At 39.9% G+C, this 23,525-nt stretch overlaps 1 protein-coding gene across 1 annotated transcript in view; it reads right to left on the bottom strand.

Moving 5' to 3' along the window:
• Nucleotides 1-23,525, bottom strand: part of AHRR (aryl hydrocarbon receptor repressor) — an 83,755-nt gene that overhangs the window by 49,972 nt on the left and 10,258 nt on the right. The window contains exons 2-3 of the mRNA XM_069005918.1: nt 14,722-14,793; nt 7,628-7,809 (exon numbers count right to left, since the gene is read on the bottom strand). Coding sequence (XP_068862019.1) covers nt 7,628-7,809; nt 14,722-14,783 — 244 coding nt within the window. The 5' untranslated portion in view covers nt 14,784-14,793. The remainder of the gene's footprint in view (nt 1-7,627; nt 7,810-14,721; nt 14,794-23,525) is intronic.

Here is a 23,525-nt window from a genome sequence, read left to right on the forward strand (position 1 = left end):
TTTCAGTTGCTGTATCGCTAAAAAGATGGTAAAATTAGAGAGCAGTAGAGTGGAAAATGTTTCTTTCATGAACAGTCCTTTTTTTGCCAAAACACTCCAAATGATGTCGCAATTTGAATATGCCAGTTCAATACAGCCACAGGAGTAAATTTACCTGTTACCGACTCTGACCATGAATGTTTCTCCTCAGTACAAGCCAATGAATATTCTGTCCTAAGAAACATAAACAACCTGCATGCTTACAATCTAATAAGCTATGACTGTGGACTGCAGCAATACCTATGCTAAAGACATTCTGTATGTGTTCAAAAAAGAGAAGTCCTTATTTCTCTTCCGAGAAAGAAATCATTCAGACATTCGGTGTCAGAGGAGAGGACTGGGAATGCTCTAACTCAGTAGAATATGTCTTTAAAAAACAAACTTCTAATTGTTAAAAAACTCAAATACATTGGGGACTTCTTGGCTCAAGGTTTCAGCTTGAACCCTAAGTAAGTAGAGGAACTTAAATCTTTGATTTGTGTCTCAAAGTACAGGTTTCATCAAAAATAGACATTTGAGGGTAATTTGAAAGCCTCTAATTATTTACATAATGGAAATCAATGTATGTAATACCAAGAAAAGACTGGTGGGAACGAAGAGATGGAATCAAGGAGATATAATTTCCTCCTTCTTGTTGTTAATTTAGGCATTTTATCCTCTTCTTATAAATCTCTGTTATTTATTAGTATTTCAGGTTTTTTATTATTTTATTTTTCCTATGTCTTTTCTAGATATATCCATTATAAAGGGCCTGGAGAGAGTCCAGTGAAAGGGCACAAAGATGATGAAGAGACTAGAGCACCTCTCCTATAAGGAAAGGCTGAGAGAGTGAGAGCTGGAACTGTTCAGCCTGGAGAAGGGAAAGCTCAGGGTGGATCCCATCAGAGTGTATAAATACCGAAAGGAAGGGTGGAAAGAACAGCAAGGTTCTTTTCAGAAGTGTCCAGTGACAGGATCAGAGTAAATGAGTGCAAGTGAAACAGGAGGTTCTCTCTGAACATCAGGAAGCACATTTTCACTGTAAGGGTGACCAAGCACTGGCTGAGGTTGCCCAGGGACATCATAGACTCTCCACCCTTAAAGATATTCAAAAGCCATCTGGACATGGTCCTGGAAAACTGGTTCTCAGTGACCCTGCTTGAGCAGGAGCGTTGGATCAGGTGACTTCTAGAGGTTCCTTCCATGTTCAATCTTTCTGTGAATCTATGATTCACTAAGACTATGGTTTTAAATTCAAGGGAAACCTTCAAGTTGCTGAAACTGGCTAACAAATGAAAGGAGAATTTTTCCCATGGAAAGGGATCCAGTAGAGGTCACAAATGTAATAATAAATTCAACCATATGAACCTAGTTTCAGTATCAGTTGAAACTTGTTGTGGGAAAATTTTCCATGCTTATGTAAAGTAAAATCTAAAAAACATATTTACACCAAAGAAGCAGAATTTGTCAATCCAGGAAAAAAATTGCTGACAATTTGAAAAGAAAAGGCTGGGAAAACAGAATTGTTAGGATGAGACAGTGGGGTAGAAAGGGATGCCTGAGAACCCCAGTACACGCACTGCTTAGGCATCTTGGACCCTCAGACCAGGAGTTTTGGTTCATGTAAGCAGCACTCCTAAAGCACTGTTAAGCAGCATTACATTGCAGATTATGCACTGAAAGCAAGATCACTCTGTGCTTCCTTACCCATCTCAGGTTTTAAGATCTTAATTTTCTGTGAGTGTCACTGGAGTGTCATACATGTCACACCAGAAACAGGTCTACAGTGGGGTTGCAACACTAAATATTCAAATACTACAGTAAATAACAGCCTGAAGGGTCTAATGAGTGAACCTGAGGAATCCCAATCACGGTAGTATGCTACTGACCTAGGAGAGTAACAGCCATGGACACTGTAGGAGGAGAACAACGCTGGAAGAGGCTGCAAGCAATTGAGGATATTGAAAATCAGGCCAGCTGGGAGGAATCCTTTGTTGTTTTCTTCTTAAAAGGGAGAAATACAATTTCCATTAAAGATAAACATTGATGTGAATTGGATCATGCCAAACACATAGACAAGTAAAAGGAAATGACCCACTAACATAAATGCTTAATCAGAAGAAAGACAGAAACCACACAGTGTGTGCTATCCTGTCAGAAATGGGGAAAAAAAAAAAAGTATATATGTATGTATGTAAAAGAGGTTTAATTGAAGGGGAGAAGTGGGTTAGAAGGAGTTAGGGGAGCTTGGTGAAAATGACCAGGAAATCCTAGAATTGATGGTTCTTCCAGCAGCAGCAATCCAAGGCACAGCAACATGAAGGCAGAGGACCAACAGGAGGGAGACTTCAGTATACCTGGAAAAATCTCAGAGGGTACATATCAAAGGGAAATAGAAGCTGGATGTTCTTTCAACAAATCAATATATAGAAGACAAGTGTGAACTGTCTCAGTGGCAGTGAAGAATGGCAAATGTAAGAAAAGACCACTTTAACAAGATCTTGAGCTCTTCAGTGACTGGAAGCTCACAAAAAATCTTTTTTAAAAATGAGTAAAATAAAGCACATATATAAAAGAAGAGAAACAGAAAAGCCAATGTATAATATTAGATGTAGCAAGAAAGGGAAGGTTATAAAAAGCATGCTAGAAGCCTTTTAACCATACAAGGTTGGAAAAATAATTTTCTGCTACTCAGCAGAGAGGGAGCTACATACAATGAAAACAAGAAAGTTTTATGTTTATTGCCTCTTTTTGCTTCCATCTGCTAGGATCACCTTCATGGCTGTAAAAGCTGTGGTGCCACAAGAAAAGGAAACAATTTTTTCTTCTATAATTGAAGCAGGAGACTTCCAGCTTGGATGTTAAGGATTGCAATGGAAAGTATTAAATCACTCACGTTGCAGATTCGCAAAAACATTAGACAGTGACCTTCAGGTTAAGGCATAACTTATTCTTTACTCAAGAAAGTTCACTACAGACTTGTTTCCTAAAATTTTTAATTCTACATGGAAACAGATGAACTAACATTTGTAGACAAATTTCTCAAACTCTGCTGTAATTCAGTTCAAAATCCATAACTTTAGTCTAAGGTGGGTCAAACAACATGTCTCCATGCTTGACTGTCACTAATTTTACAGAGATCTGGATTGCAGTTTAAATATAAATCTTACAGAAACTTTTAAGACATTTATTTGCAGAGTTCATCTGTGACACTCTACAGTCCATATCTAGTCGTCCATAAATCTATCAGATTTTTAGCTTTCAAAATCAAATGAAGTCTAGAAATAAGTAAATATAAAGATGGCTCTGAAGTCTGAAATAAACACAGAGATTCAAAATCATACTGTGAGGGAGATTTTTGTTGGGAAGACGCTGCTCTTGTGCGTGCATGCACGTCTCTGTTTTTGCATATGTATATGCATGTATGCAAAAAATGTCCAGAAGAGCAAAATAACAAGCTATTGAATTAAATTGTGCTTTATATAAATTATGTAGTAAGGGATTTAAAATTTAAAAATTATTTTAAGACCATATTAAGGTCTCTACATTTCCCATCTAAGACTATAGTCAACATCAGCTATAATTTATCGGGAATGCTTATGGCTAAAAGGTCTAACATTAATGAATGAGATGTTGAAGGAAAGCCTGAGTGGCCTCTTGATACAAGGTTAGTTACACTAAGAACTGAAAGATGAGGAGCTATATAGCCCTGGTTGTAACTGTGCTGGTCTATCTAAGTTGTCATAACTGGTTTCCTTACAAGTACTGGGAAACTTAAGCTAACTCTCTCTCAGAAAGGACCTGAGCTGCTAAAAGGACAAGGTGATATTCTTTTGACATTTATTTACTAAATCATTACCTATACTAGAAGGGAACAATTTAAACAACCAACAAAAGGGAGTTGGTTTTGAAGTGGAGCAAGACCACCATTTCCCCACCAGTGGGAAAACTGAGAAATAAGAGATACTGAAGGATGTATTGTCAAGAGTGGTAAAAGAAGACAGACTACAATTAACTGACATGGAATATTTCCAAGACAGAGGCCCAGCAAACTCAAGTGGTCACAGACACTAAGTACCACTCCATGCTCACAGGAGCCCCACCCAAGGCAAATCTTTGTCAGGGCCAAATGACAGTCACAGTTTCCTGTAGCAGTTGATGTCTCTCAGTCATCAGCTAAGCCTGGTTCAGACCCAGGTGATTCATCCACGAGATCCGGTGAAATTGGAAGGTTATTGCTGCAAGCCATTTTGATAAGCTGCAAGCCATTTTGATAAGCCTGAAGTGCTTATCAGGAAAATGCAAAATGACTAAATGGCTATAGCTTTGGGGGAGTGGGGCTATTAATCTGCCAACTGATAACAGAGATATGAAGACTCTTAAACAAGTAGACAGAAGAATTGTTCTGAAGCAAAAGAAAAACATTTCTAAGAATGAGGAAGGGAATCCACCACAATGACTCAGACTGAATCCTAGGAATATCTGCCTCAACAACCAGGTCTAAATTTTGGAAAGGAACCTGGCCTTTGTTCAAACAGCTCAAGTAAGATGAATTTGCCGAATGCTTCAAGGTACTAACCTCTAATGGTCACTAAAAAAGGGAATATCTGACTGACAGATGTTCTCCATGCCCTAATACCTAATTCTCTGCAAAACCATTGTCACACTTGAAGTCAATATGGTGACGTTATGCCACTCCCTCCAGTTGGCTATTGATCTTCATAAATACGTTTGTGCTGTGCACAGGCTCTGCAGAGTAGCTACTAAAAGGACACCTAGTGGTAAGTAAATGAGTGTGCCTGGAAACCGCTGGCCTTGTTGAAGGTGTGCCACTGTAATTGTCATGGGAATTGCAGACCTGTTATGGGTTGAATATGCAATGTCACATATGAACTTATGTGTCAAGTAGCATTACTCACAGTTTTTTTAAAAATGGCAAGCGATATCCTTAAAAGCATGTTTTAAAAACCTGGAATTTACACTTCCTCAAAACTCAGAGAACAGTTTTTTTAAGCGAAAGACGCACAGGACTGTCTGTCACACATTACAAAATCGAATAAACCGAATCTCGACTGCATCTGCTTTAGGAACATCGGATAGCTGAACAGAACTCACTACAGGCATGTTTTGCTTGATATTCAGGCCAAATTTCCTCTTGGGCATCATCACTCCTTGGTTCTTCCATTGTGCCACTCTAAAATATCCTAAGCAATTCCTTCCCTTCTCTTCTTTTCCTATGAAGATAAATAGTCAGAGAATACAAATTGTACACATTTGAGCTAACTTTATTTTTTTGGGGGGGTTGTTTGTTTGTTTGTTGGTTGACTTTTTTTGTCCGTGAAACTTTATAGTCACTTCTTGCCTGTGTTTATTCCAAACCCTTTAATATGTACTAATGCCCTTGTGACCAGGAGATGCCCACAACAGAAAGCTCTATTCCAGATGGAGCCATGCTGGTCTCATGCAGAGAGGGATTATAACCTTCCTGTGTAGTGACATGCTGCCTCTGGGCAAACAGACCAAAATCCGCACTTAGCCTTCTTGTTTATGTCGACATATCATATTACAGGCATGGAACAACTTGCTGACCACTGTCCCTCTTTAATTATTGTTTTTATGTTCTCTTTTCCAGGTTTGTCTTTTCTATTGAACACCAGTTTCTTTGGATTAATCTTCCCTGAGTGAATTAGTAGAGATTTACTAAGCCATTTTTCCAGATACATTTTTTTATCCAATTTTCTAACATCTCTGTATGCCACTGGTCTGTTCTCTGTCCTCAGAGTGTTTATAACAGCTCCCATTGTAGTGCCATCCTTTGATTTAAAAAGCCACAAACAATCCATTTCTGCTCTTCTATCCCCTTTCATCACAACAAAGATTGAAACACTGGGATGGGTATGTTTGTTTTCTTTTTAGGTGAATTGCTACCAAAGTTTTTGCTTAAAAAAAACCCAAGCAAACAGATTCTGCCTTATTTCTCCATAATTACAAGGAAATAGATCGTGATGTTCATGAGGGATGCAGCAGATTCCGCTCTTACCCAAACATTTGCAACCATTCCTCACGCAGCTCTGTTTCCACAGCTCACCTCTCCTCCACTCCACACTTTTGAAGTTTCAGCCAGCTCTCTTGTCTTAAAATGGTATGTAGTTTCCTTCCTTTACTATAAACAATGCTTTCTGTAACCTTAGTTTCATGATGTAAACACTTAAAAATAAGAATGAAGGGAACACAAACTATGCATTCAATTAGGTAATTTGAGGACTAAATTAAATGAAATCTCTCAAAACATGGAACACAGAACACTTCAGCATAATGCAGCCTGGCTTTACTTGTTTTCTTTTTATCTTGTCCCTTTAAGAAAAGAAGACAATGGATCTCAGAAACTGTGGCAGAAGAGTAGGAGAGGAAGCTGAAGAGATATTACTGCTTGTGAACCCAAGAGAAATTGAAGTCAAGCTTAGAGGAAGGGGCCATAACACTCAGGTAGGTGTTTGTAGGGAAAGAGGGACTCTGTAAACTGCAGGATGCTGGAGGCTGGGCAACCAGCTGCCAGAGTTGACATGGGAGGCTCCTGCTATCAGTGATATCACCCTTTGTAATCTGATGTCAGCTTGTGAAATGCCCTGCAGCCTGCCAAAGCCTCTTCAAGCTAGCATTTCTTTTATACTAAAATGCATTTTAAAAGCAAGAATCCAATCAACAGATATTATTCTCTAGTCAAAGCAAAAAGAAATATATATGTATGTACACATTGTGCACAATAAGGAGTAGTAAGAGGAAGAAATAATAAGGAGTAGTAAAGGAAAAATAATGCTTGTAAAAAATACTTCTGTTTATCTCTGCAGTCGACCTATAAGTTTTGGTCAACTATACACCTTCAAGTAGACTTTTTTGCCTTTTTTTTTGGAAAACAGCTCTAGTGAGGATTTCCACTATTAAATCCCTGATCTGGATTTTGCTCTTGTGAACTCCTCAGTAACAGAAGAAACTCAAAATATCTTCGAATGTGGAAGAATTCTTTTTATGTGCATCTGCAAACACACATTTGGCTTTCATTGTGTGGTGTGCCAGACAACTACAAAAACAAAGCATAGCCTAGTACAACTTCATTCAACACTTTAAAGTTTGAATCTTATCCTTAAAGACAGTGGTCATCTTGGCTTTGCAAGCAAACCTGTTTACTCCTGGCATACAGCAAAAATAGATAATACAGTGCTTGCTTGACTTTCACGTCATACTTAAACAGGCATTTTGAACATGCATGGTAACAGATTCAAATAGAGAATTCAAAGTATCTACAGGTATTACATCTGCCCCAAGCTTCTTTCCCAGTTTAGTGATTCTACAGTTGTGTTTTCCCTTTTTCTAAAGCCTGCTGAGGGAAGGTGGATGTATGCCATTGGTGAAACTGCACAAATGGCATAAGAGGAAAGGCATGAACTTTCCAATGCAACATCCCAAGCACAAAATAAGTTCAATAATAGATTTTTTTTTCCCTGGCTTCCTCAATATATGCTGTTAGCTACTTTTACTCAGGATTAGTGCAAAGCAGCAATAAATTAGAGGGATACTTTTAATGGAATGTTGATATCTTAAGGAAACCTACCTTGAAAGAAACTTTTGACTCGGAGATAGCTGACACTGAGGCGCAAGACAGAAAGTTTGTCCAGCTTCGATACGATGTCGGGTGGAAAAGGGAGGAGGCTGGCCAGGTGGTCCAGTTCTGCATTCAGACGGTCTCTGTGCCTCTTCGAAGGATTCGATTTTTCATTCCCAACTGCTGGCCTTCTGTGGTAGAGAACACATTCTCGATTACCTGTTTTACTTCCAGAGACTGAGATGCTGTCTGCAATTAGTTGATAACGGGAGTACTTTTCTTAGCTTCTACAAAAATCTTTAAAGTCTGTCCTCTTAGAAAAAAAGATCGACCTTTCTGTATTTGCCATAGTGCAAAGACACAGGCTTTGTCTTCTCTTTTCACATCTGGAAGAAAGTGAAGAACTGGTATCTCTTACTCAGGACCTCTCACCTTAGGGAAGTGGGAACTATCTTCATGTTCTAGTCAATGCCAGGAAAAACAATTTCTCATCTTTGTTGCGTAAATGAGGGGCAGAACAGCAGGGGAAAATTACCATCACTAATGCATGAACCCATTCTATATCCACTGTATTGGTTCAAAGCATCTTAGTTCCCTCTGTTATATGACTCAAAGCGAACCTGTGGGTCAAGAGATAATTAAGAAAAGAACCTGTCTTTAGACATGAGTTTAAAAAGTATGGAAGGCAAGGTGAAGAGAGTCTCTTTCCTCAAGCTCAAAACTCCTGTATACGTTCTCACATTTACCTTCCTACATCAGTAATAACAAAGATAAGAATTTGGTTTCTTAAGAACATTGATATTCCTCACAAAACATAAAGACTAACATTACTCAGCTTTCTAGGCCAAGCAAGTCCATGTCCATTTTGTGTTCCTCCTATGCAATGGACAGTGCTAGATAACCTAGAATAGCTGTTGTGAAAATGCATTAAGATTAAATACATCACTAGTGAGGAACCTCAATTTCGGAATGTCCACTAATATTCCCAGAGAATACATCCCAGTGTAAGATGTTCTCAAGAGGGAGTAATGGAAAAGCTGGTGCTTCTGCACACAGAAATGGGGGCCTCATTTCCAGCCTGACAGTGCAGGATGCTCAGTGCTGAAGCACAGACCTCTTCTTTAAGCAAGAAGACCCGAGTGGGAGGATGAGAAGGTGGTTCCTTGCAGTAGACAGTTGTTGCTGAACCCAGCAGTAGTCAAGTGCATTATCCAGGTATGAGCTATGGGATACTGGAGCCATAAACTACATGGATACTCAAGAATGGGAAACAGCAAGTAAGAAAAATATGGCTGTGCTAACAGTTTCTACTTTCACCTCACTGAATCCAAGGATCATAATCTTAAGTAGTGTCCTGGTTTGAGACAGACTAGAGGAAATACGGAATATAGTATCATACAGGGAATCAATAGGGAATACAGTATCATACAGTCACCCCAGGACAAGTAGCTAGCTGAGGTTCCAGTGGACAGTGAGAGTAAAACTAATTATTTGTAGCATTTTACTACTGCATTTTCATGCTACCCATGTTTACTGCATTTTTCAATCATAAGTTTAATTTTTAGCATTAGCATTTCACAAGGTGGTTAAGGTGTTAAATTACAACAGTATTAATTTGTCATTGCAATTGTCATTCTAAAAATAATTGTGCTTAGGAATTAGTAAAAAAAGATCTGTTTTTTGAAGAGCAGGTTTGTACGTGTGACTGCTGCCAACTGAAAACCTCTTAAAGCAAATCAGGTATGAAAAATTAATTGCTACTTTTGAGAGCCTCACTCCAAGAGGACAGCATCAGTGGACAGAATGGACGGAAAAAATTTGAGGCAGGTGTCACTGAAAACATATAATTTCTGCTTTTTCATTCAAAATTGCCAACACTAATATGTGGTTCTTCAATAACACCATGAGTTACTTTCAAAGACATGGAGAAGATTTTGCTGATTGGGATAAATGAACAACTTTCCTCTATTAGAGAGAGGAAATATAAGAACAAATAATGTAATCAACAAAGAAGGAATAGTGGTTTTTACTTTTTCTGAGTAAACCTTGAGGCTCAACCATCCTATGACAGCAAAAGGATGTCTGATCTATGGATGGCAGTAATTCTGTGGGAACATAGCCCATAGCTGAGCAGAAGCTAAACAACATAAGCTTTTGCTAATTGATCTTTACATCTGACAAACCAGCTGAAGCAAGGAAGCAATGTAGGACAGAAAAAAATTAATTCCAATGAGGAAAATTAAACTGATGAGTTCAAGAGGTAAAAATTGTCAAGAGTAACATGAAATAGAAATAGAAGTTGTTCAAGTCAATTTACTACATAAAATAGTGACTGCTCTATGCCAGAGAAGATTGGTTTGAGGCAATTAGGTGGTCTACCTTTGTACTGAGCACAAGGAATAGTTTTCTGGAGACAGCGGTTAATGGTGTAAAAAGACTTCAGGAGAAAGTTCAGGGCAGAGTCTTCCTGAAAACTCAAGGAAATTATTCAGTAAGGGAGTGAATCCAAACAAACAGGGGTTTGATGTAAATGGTAATAAGGTGCCAAGTGGATGTGATTTAAAACAATGTGAGTTCCATGGAAAGGCTAGGGAAGCTAACCATAAACAGAAAGGCACAGGCAGGGAAAATCTTCAGTGAGCTGCTTTGAGGTAAATGGAAATTTTAGCCTTTATTTTCAGCTGAAAGTAGATTATGCTTGTTGTGTTTGTGTTAAACTTGGGATTGTCAAACTGTAAACAGAGACATAGCAGTCACTCGATGATCCCTCATTTACTCTGCTTTCCATACAACACTGCTATAGTGAAGGAGCATGTGTACTTTAAACAATAAATCTGGCTCTTCTTTCTTCAAATTGTTAAGCTGCCCAAATTCTGCTCTGCAGGAACAAGTACTTGTACCTGTGCAGGACCCACATGAGCAGTCCCTGTGTGGTGGGAGCTATGTGGGAGCTGGTGTGGAGAAGGTTTTCTGTTCCAGTGGTACACAAGTCATTGAGCCATTTGCGCATTAGTGATTCAGCGCGCCCATGACACACAGACCGCCACTAGTGTAAACCAGTTTGGTGAGCTCGCACAGGAATTTCCTGCAACTGCAGCTCTACCCTCTGCAGAGCCCTACCCTGTTAATGAAAACTTCGCTCTGAATAAGTTTTTTATGTATGCCAAACTGTTAAAATAGCAGAAGATCTGAGCTGAGAAAGGTCGAATCATTTACTGTGACAGCAAGCTTTCAGTAAGGAGCAAAAGGGAAAAGAGAGACCATAAGATGCAACAGATAGGCTGAGAGCAAAGTAACAACAGATGATTATCATGAGTGTGCTGACCAGCACCCTCTGTCACTGAACTGTGCTTGGACATTGTATAGGAATCCTGGCAGAGCTGAGCTCCAGTGGCAGCCATGCATGTGTGAATGTTCACCATCTACTATGAACCAAAAGGACAGAATGAGAGAAAGCTGCTTGAAGGAAAGGCGGCCTTTTGCAACCTTCTATGTCTCTTCTGTGTCTTCACAGCAAGGAAAGGTGAAAGCAGAACTAATGGTCAAGAAGACTTAACACCAGCAGAGCAGAAGAGAGGTGGGATCGTATGGTACCAAGTAAGAGGAAGGGCTATGCCACAAAGGGCTTTAAAATGAGAACTAGCAGGAGAGAGCTGCACCTCCCAAGGTCTCTGTTTACCCTGGTGCTGGCACGGTTCTGGCTGAAGTGGTCAGTCTGGAGCAGTTATAGATACACTCGGAGCTAGAGCAGGTGTAGTTGCCTTTAAAGAGCTGTAAAACATTACAAGAAATGTTTTGTAGAGGGAGAGAATTTTACAAGATGCCAGGGTTTGAGATGAAGAAGTGGCTGAAATTCTCAAATCCTAACTGTCCTGAAGCATTGCCTTAGCATTTTTAAGTATTAATTTCAGCACAGTGAATATCTTGAGGCTAAAGACAAGATCTCTTTAATTTCCAGATGCTTGAATTACCAGTAAAATGCTAGATTTCCACAGGAAGTAAACACTTGGTAGAAAATGTTTCCTTTAGTCAGAATGCCGGCTGTCTGGCTGAAAAGCATATCTGATGGAAAATATTCAATCTGTCTGAGCTCCAGGTGTTTGAACTGTGTCCATAAATGCCAAAACTTTTTAGTGTAGATCACATTTAATGGGGCTTGTTTGGAAGTTTCTGGGGGAAAAAGGAAAACAGCTACAGTTTTTTAATTTACTTGCATGTATAAAAGTAGAACTTGAACCTTATATATAGTCTGAATAATGGCAATGTAATGAAGATAGTCTCTGCTAGTTCTGTGTAGAGAGCAAGACTGAAACATATTAGCTCCTCCCAGTAAAATTTTCAACAGATTCTTCAACAGTCTTGTGGGTCTCTGTATTCTCCCATGGAGCTTCTTCACACATTTTCATCACTGTTCTGTAAAACCACCTCAGAACAGAATTCCTGTGTCTGAAAAACATTCATGAGCATAATGAAGAGTATCATTCTGTGATATCCTGGGTTAAAAGCCAGCTGCAGGATCACCACCTGGTTGACAGCCTGATCAGGAAAAGATGATGTAGAGTCAGAGAGTTGGCTTCTTGGGATGCACTGAGTATGGGGAGATATAAATGGTCCAGTTGTTCTGCAGAGGGCAAAGCTGCACTACTGTCCTTTAAATTCTGACCTTTGAGAGGACTAGTCCATGAATCCCTATTGAAATCCAAGTATCGTGCTCACACTGAGGCACCTAAGCTCATTCATTCTTTTGTTAAGAGAAGGTTAAATTCTAGAGACTGTTCACACTAAAAAGAGGGGAATCACCACTAGGTCTGGCCAAAGAATACCCATCAACTTTAGTTCCTCTGAAAAATCAGGTTTTACAAGTGAACAAATACTCCTCCCAGAACAGGTGCCAGTATCTACCTTGATTCATTGTTGGAATTACAGGGGGGAAAGTACAACAAGGCTGTAGAGGAGAAAGTGCTATGCTACCAAACAGGAGAAAAAAGCTGTAACAAAGATGGTACGACATGGATCAAAATCATGGTTAAATATGCTGCTCAATTAATAAGATTTGTCTACCCTTCTAAATTCAAGACAAATCATTCAAGGCAGCATAACAGTAAGGATACCTCAGAGTCCTGAAATGTCAGTAAGACCAGTAGGACTGAAAGATACAGACTGTGAAAGGAGTTCTGTCAGCCAGTTAGTCTGGGACATTCAGAGTCTCTTTAGAGGAGAGTAAGTCCCTGAGCGAGGGAATAAGCACAGGCAAGGCTTACCAGAGACCAAGCTCACAGATAAGATTTGAGGAAGAGACCAGTGTTGCTAGGAACTGAGAAATCATCCTCAGCACGTGGCAAGTAACCACAGAAAATAGAGTGCTGTCTCCAGTGTGGGAGTTCAGTATTCTAACAATTCAAACATTTCCCTTTATTTTAACCTACATTTCTTAATCAAAATTGTTCACGTACTGGCTTGATAAGCTCATGCTCAGGTACCTGCACTGCAACATCATACAAAAGCTACTTGCAAGGTAGCATTACCTGCAGTGGTTCCCAAAATGAAAACTTGGTTGTGTAAAGTAAGTGGGAATTTACTCCTGAGAGTATTAAGGCCAGAACTTCAAAAAAGGCTAATGAGGTCATTTCTGTGATTTGTTAGCACATAGTTTTCTTAGCCATTGCATTTATCTAGAAGTCATCTTTGAGAGGAGTTCTGGCTAGCATGTAAACTCCAAACATAAGCTTAATGTTTCTCAAAGCAACTGCAAGCCTCCTTCCTTTCTCACAAAAGTAATGATCCATAAACATTTCTGCATGGAGGTAATTTCACAAACTGGAAATGTTCCACACCTCTTGCAGTTGTTATAAAATCAAATATCCACATCCATACTGAAACAGTAGTGCAGAAATCTTACATACATTTGAATTCAACACTCAAGATTTTTGCAGTAAGAATCATTTGCTTATGTCATTATCTTTGTCTATTGAAATATGATACATTTTATACTAAAAGAAACAATTTTTTAAGTGGGAACAAGTGGTTCATGAGCAAATACTGCCCCAAATCCAAACAATATCAACAGACAACATTAAAACATTCAGAGAAACTCCCCGTTGACTTTAGACCAATATATACAATTTTAAGCCAAGTGGGTTATTTTTAGAAGTTCTGAACAACTGAAGATAGGGAAATCTATTTTAGTTACCTTTTCATCCTTAAATTGTGTGTGAAGGCCACCAGTGCCAGTTCATAATTTTAACACAGTAAAAATGTGTGTTTCATAATCATATAATCAAATGAAAATGTGGGATGATTATATTAAAAAGCTTTATTTCACAGATTAGTTCATGGCATCTGAAACTCATTTACATTTGAGTAATAGCAATCTTTTTTTCCCCTCCCATTTCAAACATCTTGTAACAAATTTCCATTGCGTTTCTTCTTTTTCTGCTTTGCCTTCATGCATACAATTCCTCTTTCTTATTTTTCTCCTAATGAAAGTGATCCTATAGTAAATAGAAGTCTTAAAATTATGTGTTCTATATGCAAAAAGTGAGTCACCAGTCTGCTCTTTCAGTTGGCTGAACTGACCCACTTTCCATGCTCGCACATGGTGGACTGAGCAATGCCCCAAGCAAGGCTAAACCCTGGAAAAGGGAAGGGGGGAGTGCAGTGCCAGAGCTCTGGTGGCACTCAACACAAGGCTTCTCAAAAAGCTCCTTGAACAGGCATCAGGGAGCATGGAAGCACAAAGGTGGCAGCCACCCCTGCAGCCCATTGCCCAGCTGACATTTAGTCAACCAGTGACTTCTGCCTACAAAAGGGGACTGTCCCTCTCCACTTTACACATCAGCACCATGGCAGCCACCACAACTACCACTGGCCTCCTCCTGGGATACCTAGTGATGGGTTAGGATGGTTTGACCCATGCTTGACGTCCTTTCTGGAGACATCTTACCCATGAAGAGCCAGCCTCCCAACCAAAGGTTTCTCATTGCAGAGAAGATTAGGTGTCTCCTGCATCAGTGGACCATAGGAGAAAGGGAAGCCTTCTTCTACCTCATTTCTAGCCTGTATGTTTGGAGGGGAGATGCCTCCTGATGAATATGATACTTAACTGTTTCTGAATGGGTTTCCTCCTTTTCCGCCCAGCATATAGGCATTCCCCCGGAGGAATCATGGCTTTGACACTGGAAAACAAAAGGAATAGATTTCTTAGTTAGGAGGTTTCTGTGTTTCAGACTGCTGTACAAAACGACAGCACTGAGAAAATTCCACCGAGGAAAATGTTTGTTCCTTGAGTGTGACATTCAGCAACACCAAAAATCATGGCAGCATTAGTTAAGATAGAAGCTTACAGCTTATTCCAATTTCCTACCCTAATATTATTAGAATATTGATGTTTATGTTCAATTTTCATTTTTTCCAATTAAGTATACTATACATGTTATAAAATGGGTATAAAATACATCCTGTTTACTGGATATCCAAATTTTTTTTCCCTTCCAGGCTCATTTCTAAATTCAGCTAAACAAATAAGAATGAGTAATACAACCCGTCATCTGCAGGGAGGATTTCACAGCTTTTAAAATACACAGGAATATTTTCTCCGTTACTGACATTGTGACTAGGGTTTCAATTATTCAAATCAGCATTTCTCCAGATCCTCACATCCTCATTTTTAAAGGCTGGGAATATAGCTGTCGGCAGCTCAAGATGTGACACACAGTTTTGTGGTTAGCACTAGGACCCAATGCAGTGCTGACTGAGGTGACAATTTTCACACAAAACTTGGTCTTATTGATTTGTTTGAGTATGTTAGCCTTAGAGACATTGCAAGCTTGGAAAAAGTCTTTGCATTCAGTCTGTTTAAATCTTCTGGAGATTAGCTGAATATCAAAGTCTCTTGATTTTCTGTCTGAAAGAATATTTTAGTCATGCTGAGTGCTGTTCAACACTGGGTGCATGCTGCCAGAGAGGTTAGTATATCTCAAGAGTAATTGCTGCTTTGTGTAAGATATAAAATTAAAGGGAACTTCTATGTCACTGAATCAAATCCCATGCGGCTGAACATGTGTGTCATGTAAAGCAAATCATAAACTTACTGAGCTTAATTTAAAAACCATCTAGAAGGGCTTTCTTTTTCATTGAAAGACAGCTTTCTGATAACTAGAAACCTTTCGCCTTCCAGCTTAAATTTGTTCATGGTCATTTTATGCCCATTTGTTCTTCTGCCAACATTGTCTTTTAGTTTAAATAGCTCTTCCTCCTCCATTGTGTTTACTCATTGGCATATTTTTAAATATCAGTCATATCTTCAGTCAGCCTTCATTTTTCTATTCTGGGACAACCAAAACTCTTTTATTTCCCTCTCATGTTACAAACTGCTTTTTCTTCCTATCATTTTAGGAGAACAGGATTAAGCACAGTTTATTAAGCAAAATCTAAAATGTATTTCGTACATGCAAGCACAGCATCCCTTGCTAAATTGAGATACCTTAGGTCTACTGTGCTTCCCTCTTCTGGAAAATCAGTTATTGTGTCAACAGACAGCTATCAGGTTACTTTGTCAAAATCATTTAAATCTACATTCCATTTTTACTCCAAATAACCAGAGCTGTTACTTGTTCTTTCCTTCTGAGAATTCATTCTGAAATGACGCAAAATATAGAGATCAGACTAGATGCCATCTCTCATATGCAGGTTATGGTGGAAACACCAGTCATTCTCCAGCTGGTGCAGTGTCAGGCATAAAGCTCTTCCAGAAGCAGAACCATTTTTGTTTTACTATTACTGGAATGATTTCCTGTGATGTCAGATGGGTGAACTGCCTGTCCAAAGCTGATGAGGGATATGATACAGTGCAATAAATACTGCTGCAGGTTAAGATTATGCCACAGTCTTTGCTCAGATAAAGCCTTCTTACCACCTTCAAAGACCTTGTTAAATTGGTTAATCTTCAAGTTCTTTTTTTTTAACAGTCTGCCTGTTTTTAAGATTACATCTACCCTCACAGATTTCCTACTTCAGCTGGAAGCTAAAATGATGTGAAGATGCCAAAAGAACTGCAGTTTCTTCTGAGACCTTACATTAAAAAGTATTTTCTTTATATTTGTGGTGGGTTGACCCTGTCTGGATGCCAGGTACTCGCCAAACCCACTCTGTCACTCCCCTCCTCAGCAAGACCAGAGAGAGAAAATACAACAAAAGACTCATGGGCTGAGATAAGGAAAGAGAGAGATCGCTCACCACTTACTATCATGGACAAATCAGACTGATCTAGGGGAAATTAGTTTAATTTATTACCAAACAAATCAGAGCAGGGTAATGAGAAATAAACCCAAATCTCAAAAGTACCTTCCCCATACCCCTCCCTTCTTCCGAGGCTCAACTTCACTGCATTTTCTCTACCTCCTCCCCCTGCAGCAGCCCAAGGGGATGGGGAATGGAGGCTGTGGTCAGTTATCAGACACTGCCACTCCTTCCCCCTGAGGGAGAGGACTCCTCACAATCTCCCATGACCTTCTCCAACACGAGTCCTTCCGATGGGCTGCAGTTCTTCACAAACAGCCCGTGCAAAGGTCCCTCCCACAGGGCCCAGTCCTTCAGGAACAGGCTGCTCCAGCATGGGTGCTTCTTGGGATCACAAGTCCTGCCAGCAAACCTGCTCACTGTGGGCTGCTCTCTCCATGGGTCCACAGGTCCTGCCAGGACCCTGCTCCAACATAGGCTTCCTATGTGGTCACAACCTCCTTGAGGCATCCACCTGTTCTGGAGTGGGGTCCTCCATGGGCTGCAGGGGCACAGCTGCCTCACCATGGGCTGCACCATGGACTGCAGAGCAATCACTGCTCTGGTGCCTGAAGCACCTCCTCCCACTCCTTCTTCACTGACTGCTACTGGCTACTGGCTGCTTCTCTCACATATTCTTACTCTTTTCTCTGACTGCGCATGTAGTTGTGCAGGCTCTTTTCCCCTTCATAAATACATTATCCCAAAGGCGCTGCCATCGTTGCCGATGGGCTCGGCCTCAGCCAGTGGCAGGTCTGTTGTTGACCTACTGGACGCAGGGGAAGCTTCCAGCAGCTTCTCACAGAAGCCACCCCTGAAGACCCCCACTACCAAGTCCTTGCAATGAAAACCTAATACAATATTGTAGTACTTTTGTGTTCTGAGTCCTTCCTGTCCATAATATGAATCTATGACTCATAGTTCATGTTTCAAAACAGTGTCACATGCTAGACTTCCCTTCTCTTGCCTTCATGAGCAAAGTTAAAAGGAGAAGAAAGGCTTGAACGACATAATTCAACTGAAAACTGAAAGTTAAGAGTTCATTCAATTTCCCAAAAGGGCGACTTTGTTTTAAAACCCATTCTGGATCAGCTGATTAATATGTGACAGCAAGTAGAAATAACTAAATGGACCTCAGTATTCAAACAAAACCAGGAAATAAATAGCAAACAATATGAGGTAGAATTTATGGAGTGCAAAATGCTAGTTAGGAAAGATAAAGGCCCAAAGGAAAATTCACAAGTTGCAGCACTAAAGACAAAAGATAGTGTCCTTTTTAGGAGAGTATTATGATGAAAATAATTCTAAGAAGTGTGTGCAGTTCTAATTAGATGGAGATGGCTTTATGTTAGAACTGCATAAAAGCTAAGAGGGCTCAATAGATTTATTTCTAGTCTCTGAAAAGAAGGAGACTCATGCACTTCCGTCAAAAGAATTAGCCATGTGCTCCTCAAGCTTTCTACAGGAACCTTCTACAGAATTAGGACAAAGGGTTACCACAGCAACATGGTATGAAGCATTGCCCCAGCAACTGGACACCAACGTGCTAGATACACACCACCAAGAGGTGCTTCTGCCACTGCCACTAATGCCAATAGTGGCATGTGGTTAAAATTAGTCTGAGAATGCATGGACAGGAATAAAGACAAAGTCAGAAGGTTCATGGCTAATGGTCCTAAAAATACGTCTGAAAACAGCACTTGAATTTGTTGAGCTGCACAGATCCATAAACCATGAAAATATGTATTTTAAAAACTGGAGAAGAGCGTGTATTCACAGTCCTATCTGGACTGTGTTTACTTCTGATCACCTGGGAGCTCTGCTCTCCACCTGTAGGATAGGACAGCCCATCTCCACCACTGAAGGAGACTGGGGACTCCTTCCCAGGAGCCTACTGGTCTCATGTGGATAAAAAACAGGAAGAAGTTGGGTGGACAGCACTCAGCTGGTCAGAACAATTATGCTCTTTCCTTTCTACCTATAACGCTTGAGAGTCCGCACATTCTCTCCACATGTTTGAGGAACCCAAAGAAGGAATCTTCCACCATTCCAGCAGTGGGAAAGGGGGTTACAAGCTTGAGGAGCTTCAGGAGGAGGAAAGCTGGGACCGAAAGGAACAGAATTGCTAGAAAAGGGTAGAAGTGGATCATAATCATTTGCTTCTATCAGATGCTTACTGACATTAATTCACAATGAATCTCTGAACACAGGGGAAAGCTGAAGGACTGAAAGATAGCTGCTGTATGATAATATTCAGAGAAGGGAAACATAATGACCCGGCTATCCACCGGATGGCAAGACTGACATCCATCCCAAGCAAAATACCAGAAAAGCTGATGAGAAAGATGAATTAAAACACTTAGAATTCTATGGAATATCATGCTCTTTGGAGTGAAACTAGCTCGCTGAGAAGTTATCACCTCTAGCTGACAGAGGAGTTCACTTGTATTAGTAAGTTAGCAGCACATTATTCTGCTTTTAAAAAGCCACAACAACGTATTACAGTGCACAGTTTCCACAAGTAAACAACCTCTCAAATGACAGAATAAAAAAATAAAGTAATTATAGAGAAATCACTGCTAAATAAAAAAGGGCTTTATAAAGACCTTACAGACATCAAGGTTCAATACAAACTCATTGGTATTAATATTTACAAAGTTATAAAAATTTAGAAGATTGATAAATAATGCTGAAACAGTGAAAGAGAGCAATCTGGAGTGCCCAGTAGGCTGTTCCTCTTTATCCACAATGTATTTTATTACAGCCAAATGCAAACACTTGCATCTCAGAATAGGGAATGCACATCATTACTACTGAATAGGGACTGCATCCTGAAATGTAAGTGATTCTTGAAAGGAATTAGGGATCAAAGTGAAAATGAATACAATCCATAGTTTGAGTTGCCAGGGAGGAGCTGCTGCAAAGGTGGCTAATGCAGATGCTAACCTAAGTGGTATGGTTTTACATCTGTTCAAAGATATGGTAAGACTGATGCTGGAACAGTGTGTACAGTTTGCACATGAGTGTTTTTCAACTAATGTTAGAAACTGGTAAGAGTGAGGAAGGAAGATAAAATAAATGCTTTCAGGCTGAAGAAATTTATTTGCATAGAAAAAAGATTTAGGTGACTTGAGTAAAATGAAGTACTTCCAGGGGAAGATATGAGTACTGAAATATTTTCATCTGAAACACAGCAAGCACTTAGAAAATGAAGTCAGATACATCCAAATAAGAAATAAGATATTAATCTGGAACACCATGAGCATTTAAACACTGGAACAAGGTACAAAGGATTTAATGGATCCTGTTGTCTTGAAACCACTGTTAGATGCCTTTTTGTAATGTGCACTTTATCCTAACAGAAGTTATACTTAAATTAAATAGAAACAGTTGAGTTGAATGCAGGCATATTCATAAAAAAAAATCTTTGGTAGCTATAGGAGGTCAGATTACATTATCCAATGATCTCTCCTTTCACTAAATTTTATTAATCATTTCCTGCCTGAATGTAATCACATACCATGCATTCAATGCCTGAGCTACAAGAAAGGGCTCTGCAGACCACAGCTTCAAAGCAGCACAGTTTTTGAAGAGGCTGCCTGGGAGTGAGGAGGTTGTGTGCTCATCCCTACCATGCCATGGCACCGTGGTGAATCTCACCAGCAAAGCAAGAAGGGGATGGGGCTAGAGTGTGGCTTGGCTTTTCTCAGGATTAAGTGTTTCCACCTTGGCAGGAGCAACTCTGGAAGAAGACTTCCACTCACGATGGCTCATCAACAGGACAGAAATCTATCTGGCTGCTCTCACTAAATTAATTGTTATTAGCATGTTTGTACCAAGTTTTCTGCTTCTAATGAATGGCCATATCTTAGGAGAAAATATGATAATGGCTTTGGATATATCCTGGTAAATAGGATGTTTCTAGCTGAAGCAGCCCCATTTGAAAAATAACTGGGGAAAAAAGAGTGAATAAGGGTTGTGAAAATGAACCACACAGTCAGAGTGCAGGAGCTCAAACTGTTTGGGTTATCATGAAGAACAGCAACAGAGAACTTCCGTACAATAAGTAACTACATTACATAGGAAACAAACATTTCGTGACAAGAAACAAACATTTCTAGCAAGATCCAATTTACTGAACTTGAGGCTAATTAAATTCAAATTACAAATAAATTACTATCAAAATAATTTACCCAAGACTGTGGAGGATTCTCCATCACAGAGCGTTTTTTCATCAAAAACTTTTTTTCTTAACGAAACTAATGGACCTGTGTGGTAAGAATTTGCTTAAGGATGTCTGATGGCCCGGTTATACATGAGATTGAAACTAGATCACAGTGGCTCTTTCTGGCTCTAAAATTTCCTTTTCTGCCTCAATTATCTCTCCAGTGAAAAAGCAGAAGGTTAATTCTCAAACATGAAGAGTTGTTATAAGACCAAAAAAAAGCATGTAATGCTTGATTTACAGAGGGTATTCTACAAGTACAAGGGATCATATGTTGTCTGACAAACACACATAAAATCTCTCATTAATTTCCTTCAAAGAAAATGTGTACAAATTTGGCTATGTTTGGAGCTTCTGGAAAAAAATCCAGCTTGCGTGTGCTCAGGAGACTTGTTGTAGTCTGACAGTTCTCTACAGCTTCTGCCTGAGCTGCGCTCACATCATCGCCTTCATTCCTCCCACAGGCATCTGCACTGTGCATCTGCATCCCCGTGTGCTTTACAGGCCTCCCCTTGGAGCAGCAAAGGCAGTGCTAGACCTTCCCTCTTGCTGTTCCTCCACACCCTCATGCAACAAAGGACTCCAAATGCAAGGCATGACAACAAGGAGTCGGTCACGGGAAGGACTGAAGCAGACTGGGACAAGGCAGGGAGGGAACAGAAGCAGAAGGCTTGTAGTCCCCATTCTCAGCATCCCTAAGAGCTGCAGAGAGATGCTGTGCTCCGAAACACTCCGGAAAAGGACCAGTCAGGAGCATTGCTTCTGAATTATCATTAGGAATTCAAAGTAACCATTGAAAACTTGGGGGTTTGGCCAGAAATTAGGTGGCCAGGACCTCCCTACTGCAATCCCCCTTCCAGGTCTCCTGTGGGCTCCTTTGCCTTCGCTGCCTGCCTTACGAGAAGAAATCTGAGCACGCGGAGCCAGACTCCTGCCCCATTTGGAGAGCTGGGGGAAAAAATTGAGGCTACACAGGGGCTGTAGGAATTAGGGCTGCATGATGCAAGGCACGAGACCACAGCCTGGGACATCAGAGGCACGGGAGCCTTGGTCTGTTCTAAAAGCGGTGAGCACTCAGTACTGTAGCTGGAGGCAGCCAGCACTGAGCTCTGAATGGGCATGCACCAAAGGCTGCATCTTGTGGAAAATCATCTCCTAAGTGTCTGGCATTGAGTAAATGAGAGTAAGTATTTCAGATTTATCACTACTAATAAGACCATGTGTCTCAGCAATATAATACAGATTAATTCAGTGGTGATTTTGATGCACTTAAATACTAAAGTCACAATTATCACCGAACAGTCTGTGACAAAATTAATACCACTGTGTTTGCACAGGATTTGAGCAGTGCATAGTACAGAGCTGAGACTACGAGGTGAATGAGGATAATAAAAACAAAATATGCAACTTCTGTTTTAGTATGAGATTAAGTTTAGTGCCTGTCCACACAGGTGAGGAACTTAAGAGCTGGACTTGATGTTCTTAGAGGTCTTTTTCTATCTAAACATTTTATGAATTTATGTTTGTCTTTAACTCCTGGGTTTCCTAATTTGTGAGTGCTTGACTTTAAAACACAGCAGCCCTTTGCTACAGGATAGGTATGTAGCTACACTCTTCTTCTTTAACAGAACAAAAATTTCAATCATTATTCTTCCTTCACAAACAAGTTCATCTGGGGACTAAATTGTCTCATCAGCCTTTCTTTCTTTATATGTTTACATAAGAAAGCCTGAAATTAAGTTCAAGGACACTTCTTTTGAGCTTTGAGGATGTAAATAAATAACTTCTTAAAAAAGCTTAGATGCACTTTTGTTGGGTTTTTTAAAGCGATGTTTGAAAAATACAGCTGTTTTTGGAACCCCTAACATGCACACTGTCACTTGAGGAAGGATACACATGGTAGCACATACAAAAACACTCCAAAAAAATAAATGTTGGACATATGTCTGGTACAATACCTTGTAGTTAGCAGAGTGGTATCTCTTTCTACCGGGCTCGACTTTGGTCCTCCATTGTCTATACCACAGATATTCTGAGGAAAATATGAGGTTGCCACATCAGCTGGACTTTTAATAAGAAGACGTGAGCAGCGATGAAAAGTTTTTCTACAGCTGGGGCATTTAGAATATTGTCAGAACCATATGGATTATTTGATGATTAACAAGACAGTCAATCTTGCATTGCAATCTTGCCCTCAGTAGGGATATTAGCATAGCATGTTTCGCTTTTAAACTCTCAGGAACATAATATCTTTGAGATCTCTGTCCCTCTGTTCTGTTTGCTGGAACCTGACTAACAGGTCACAAGAAAAGCAGACATTGTGAAAGCGTAAGCATCATTTCCATAGCAAATCTGACTAAAACCAGTAAGATAGGTCAATGGAATATTTCTACCATGAATGTGTAG

Source organism: Aphelocoma coerulescens, chromosome 2 (assembly GCF_041296385.1).
Source record: "Aphelocoma coerulescens isolate FSJ_1873_10779 chromosome 2, UR_Acoe_1.0, whole genome shotgun sequence".
Taxonomy (NCBI): domain Eukaryota; kingdom Metazoa; phylum Chordata; class Aves; order Passeriformes; family Corvidae; genus Aphelocoma; species Aphelocoma coerulescens.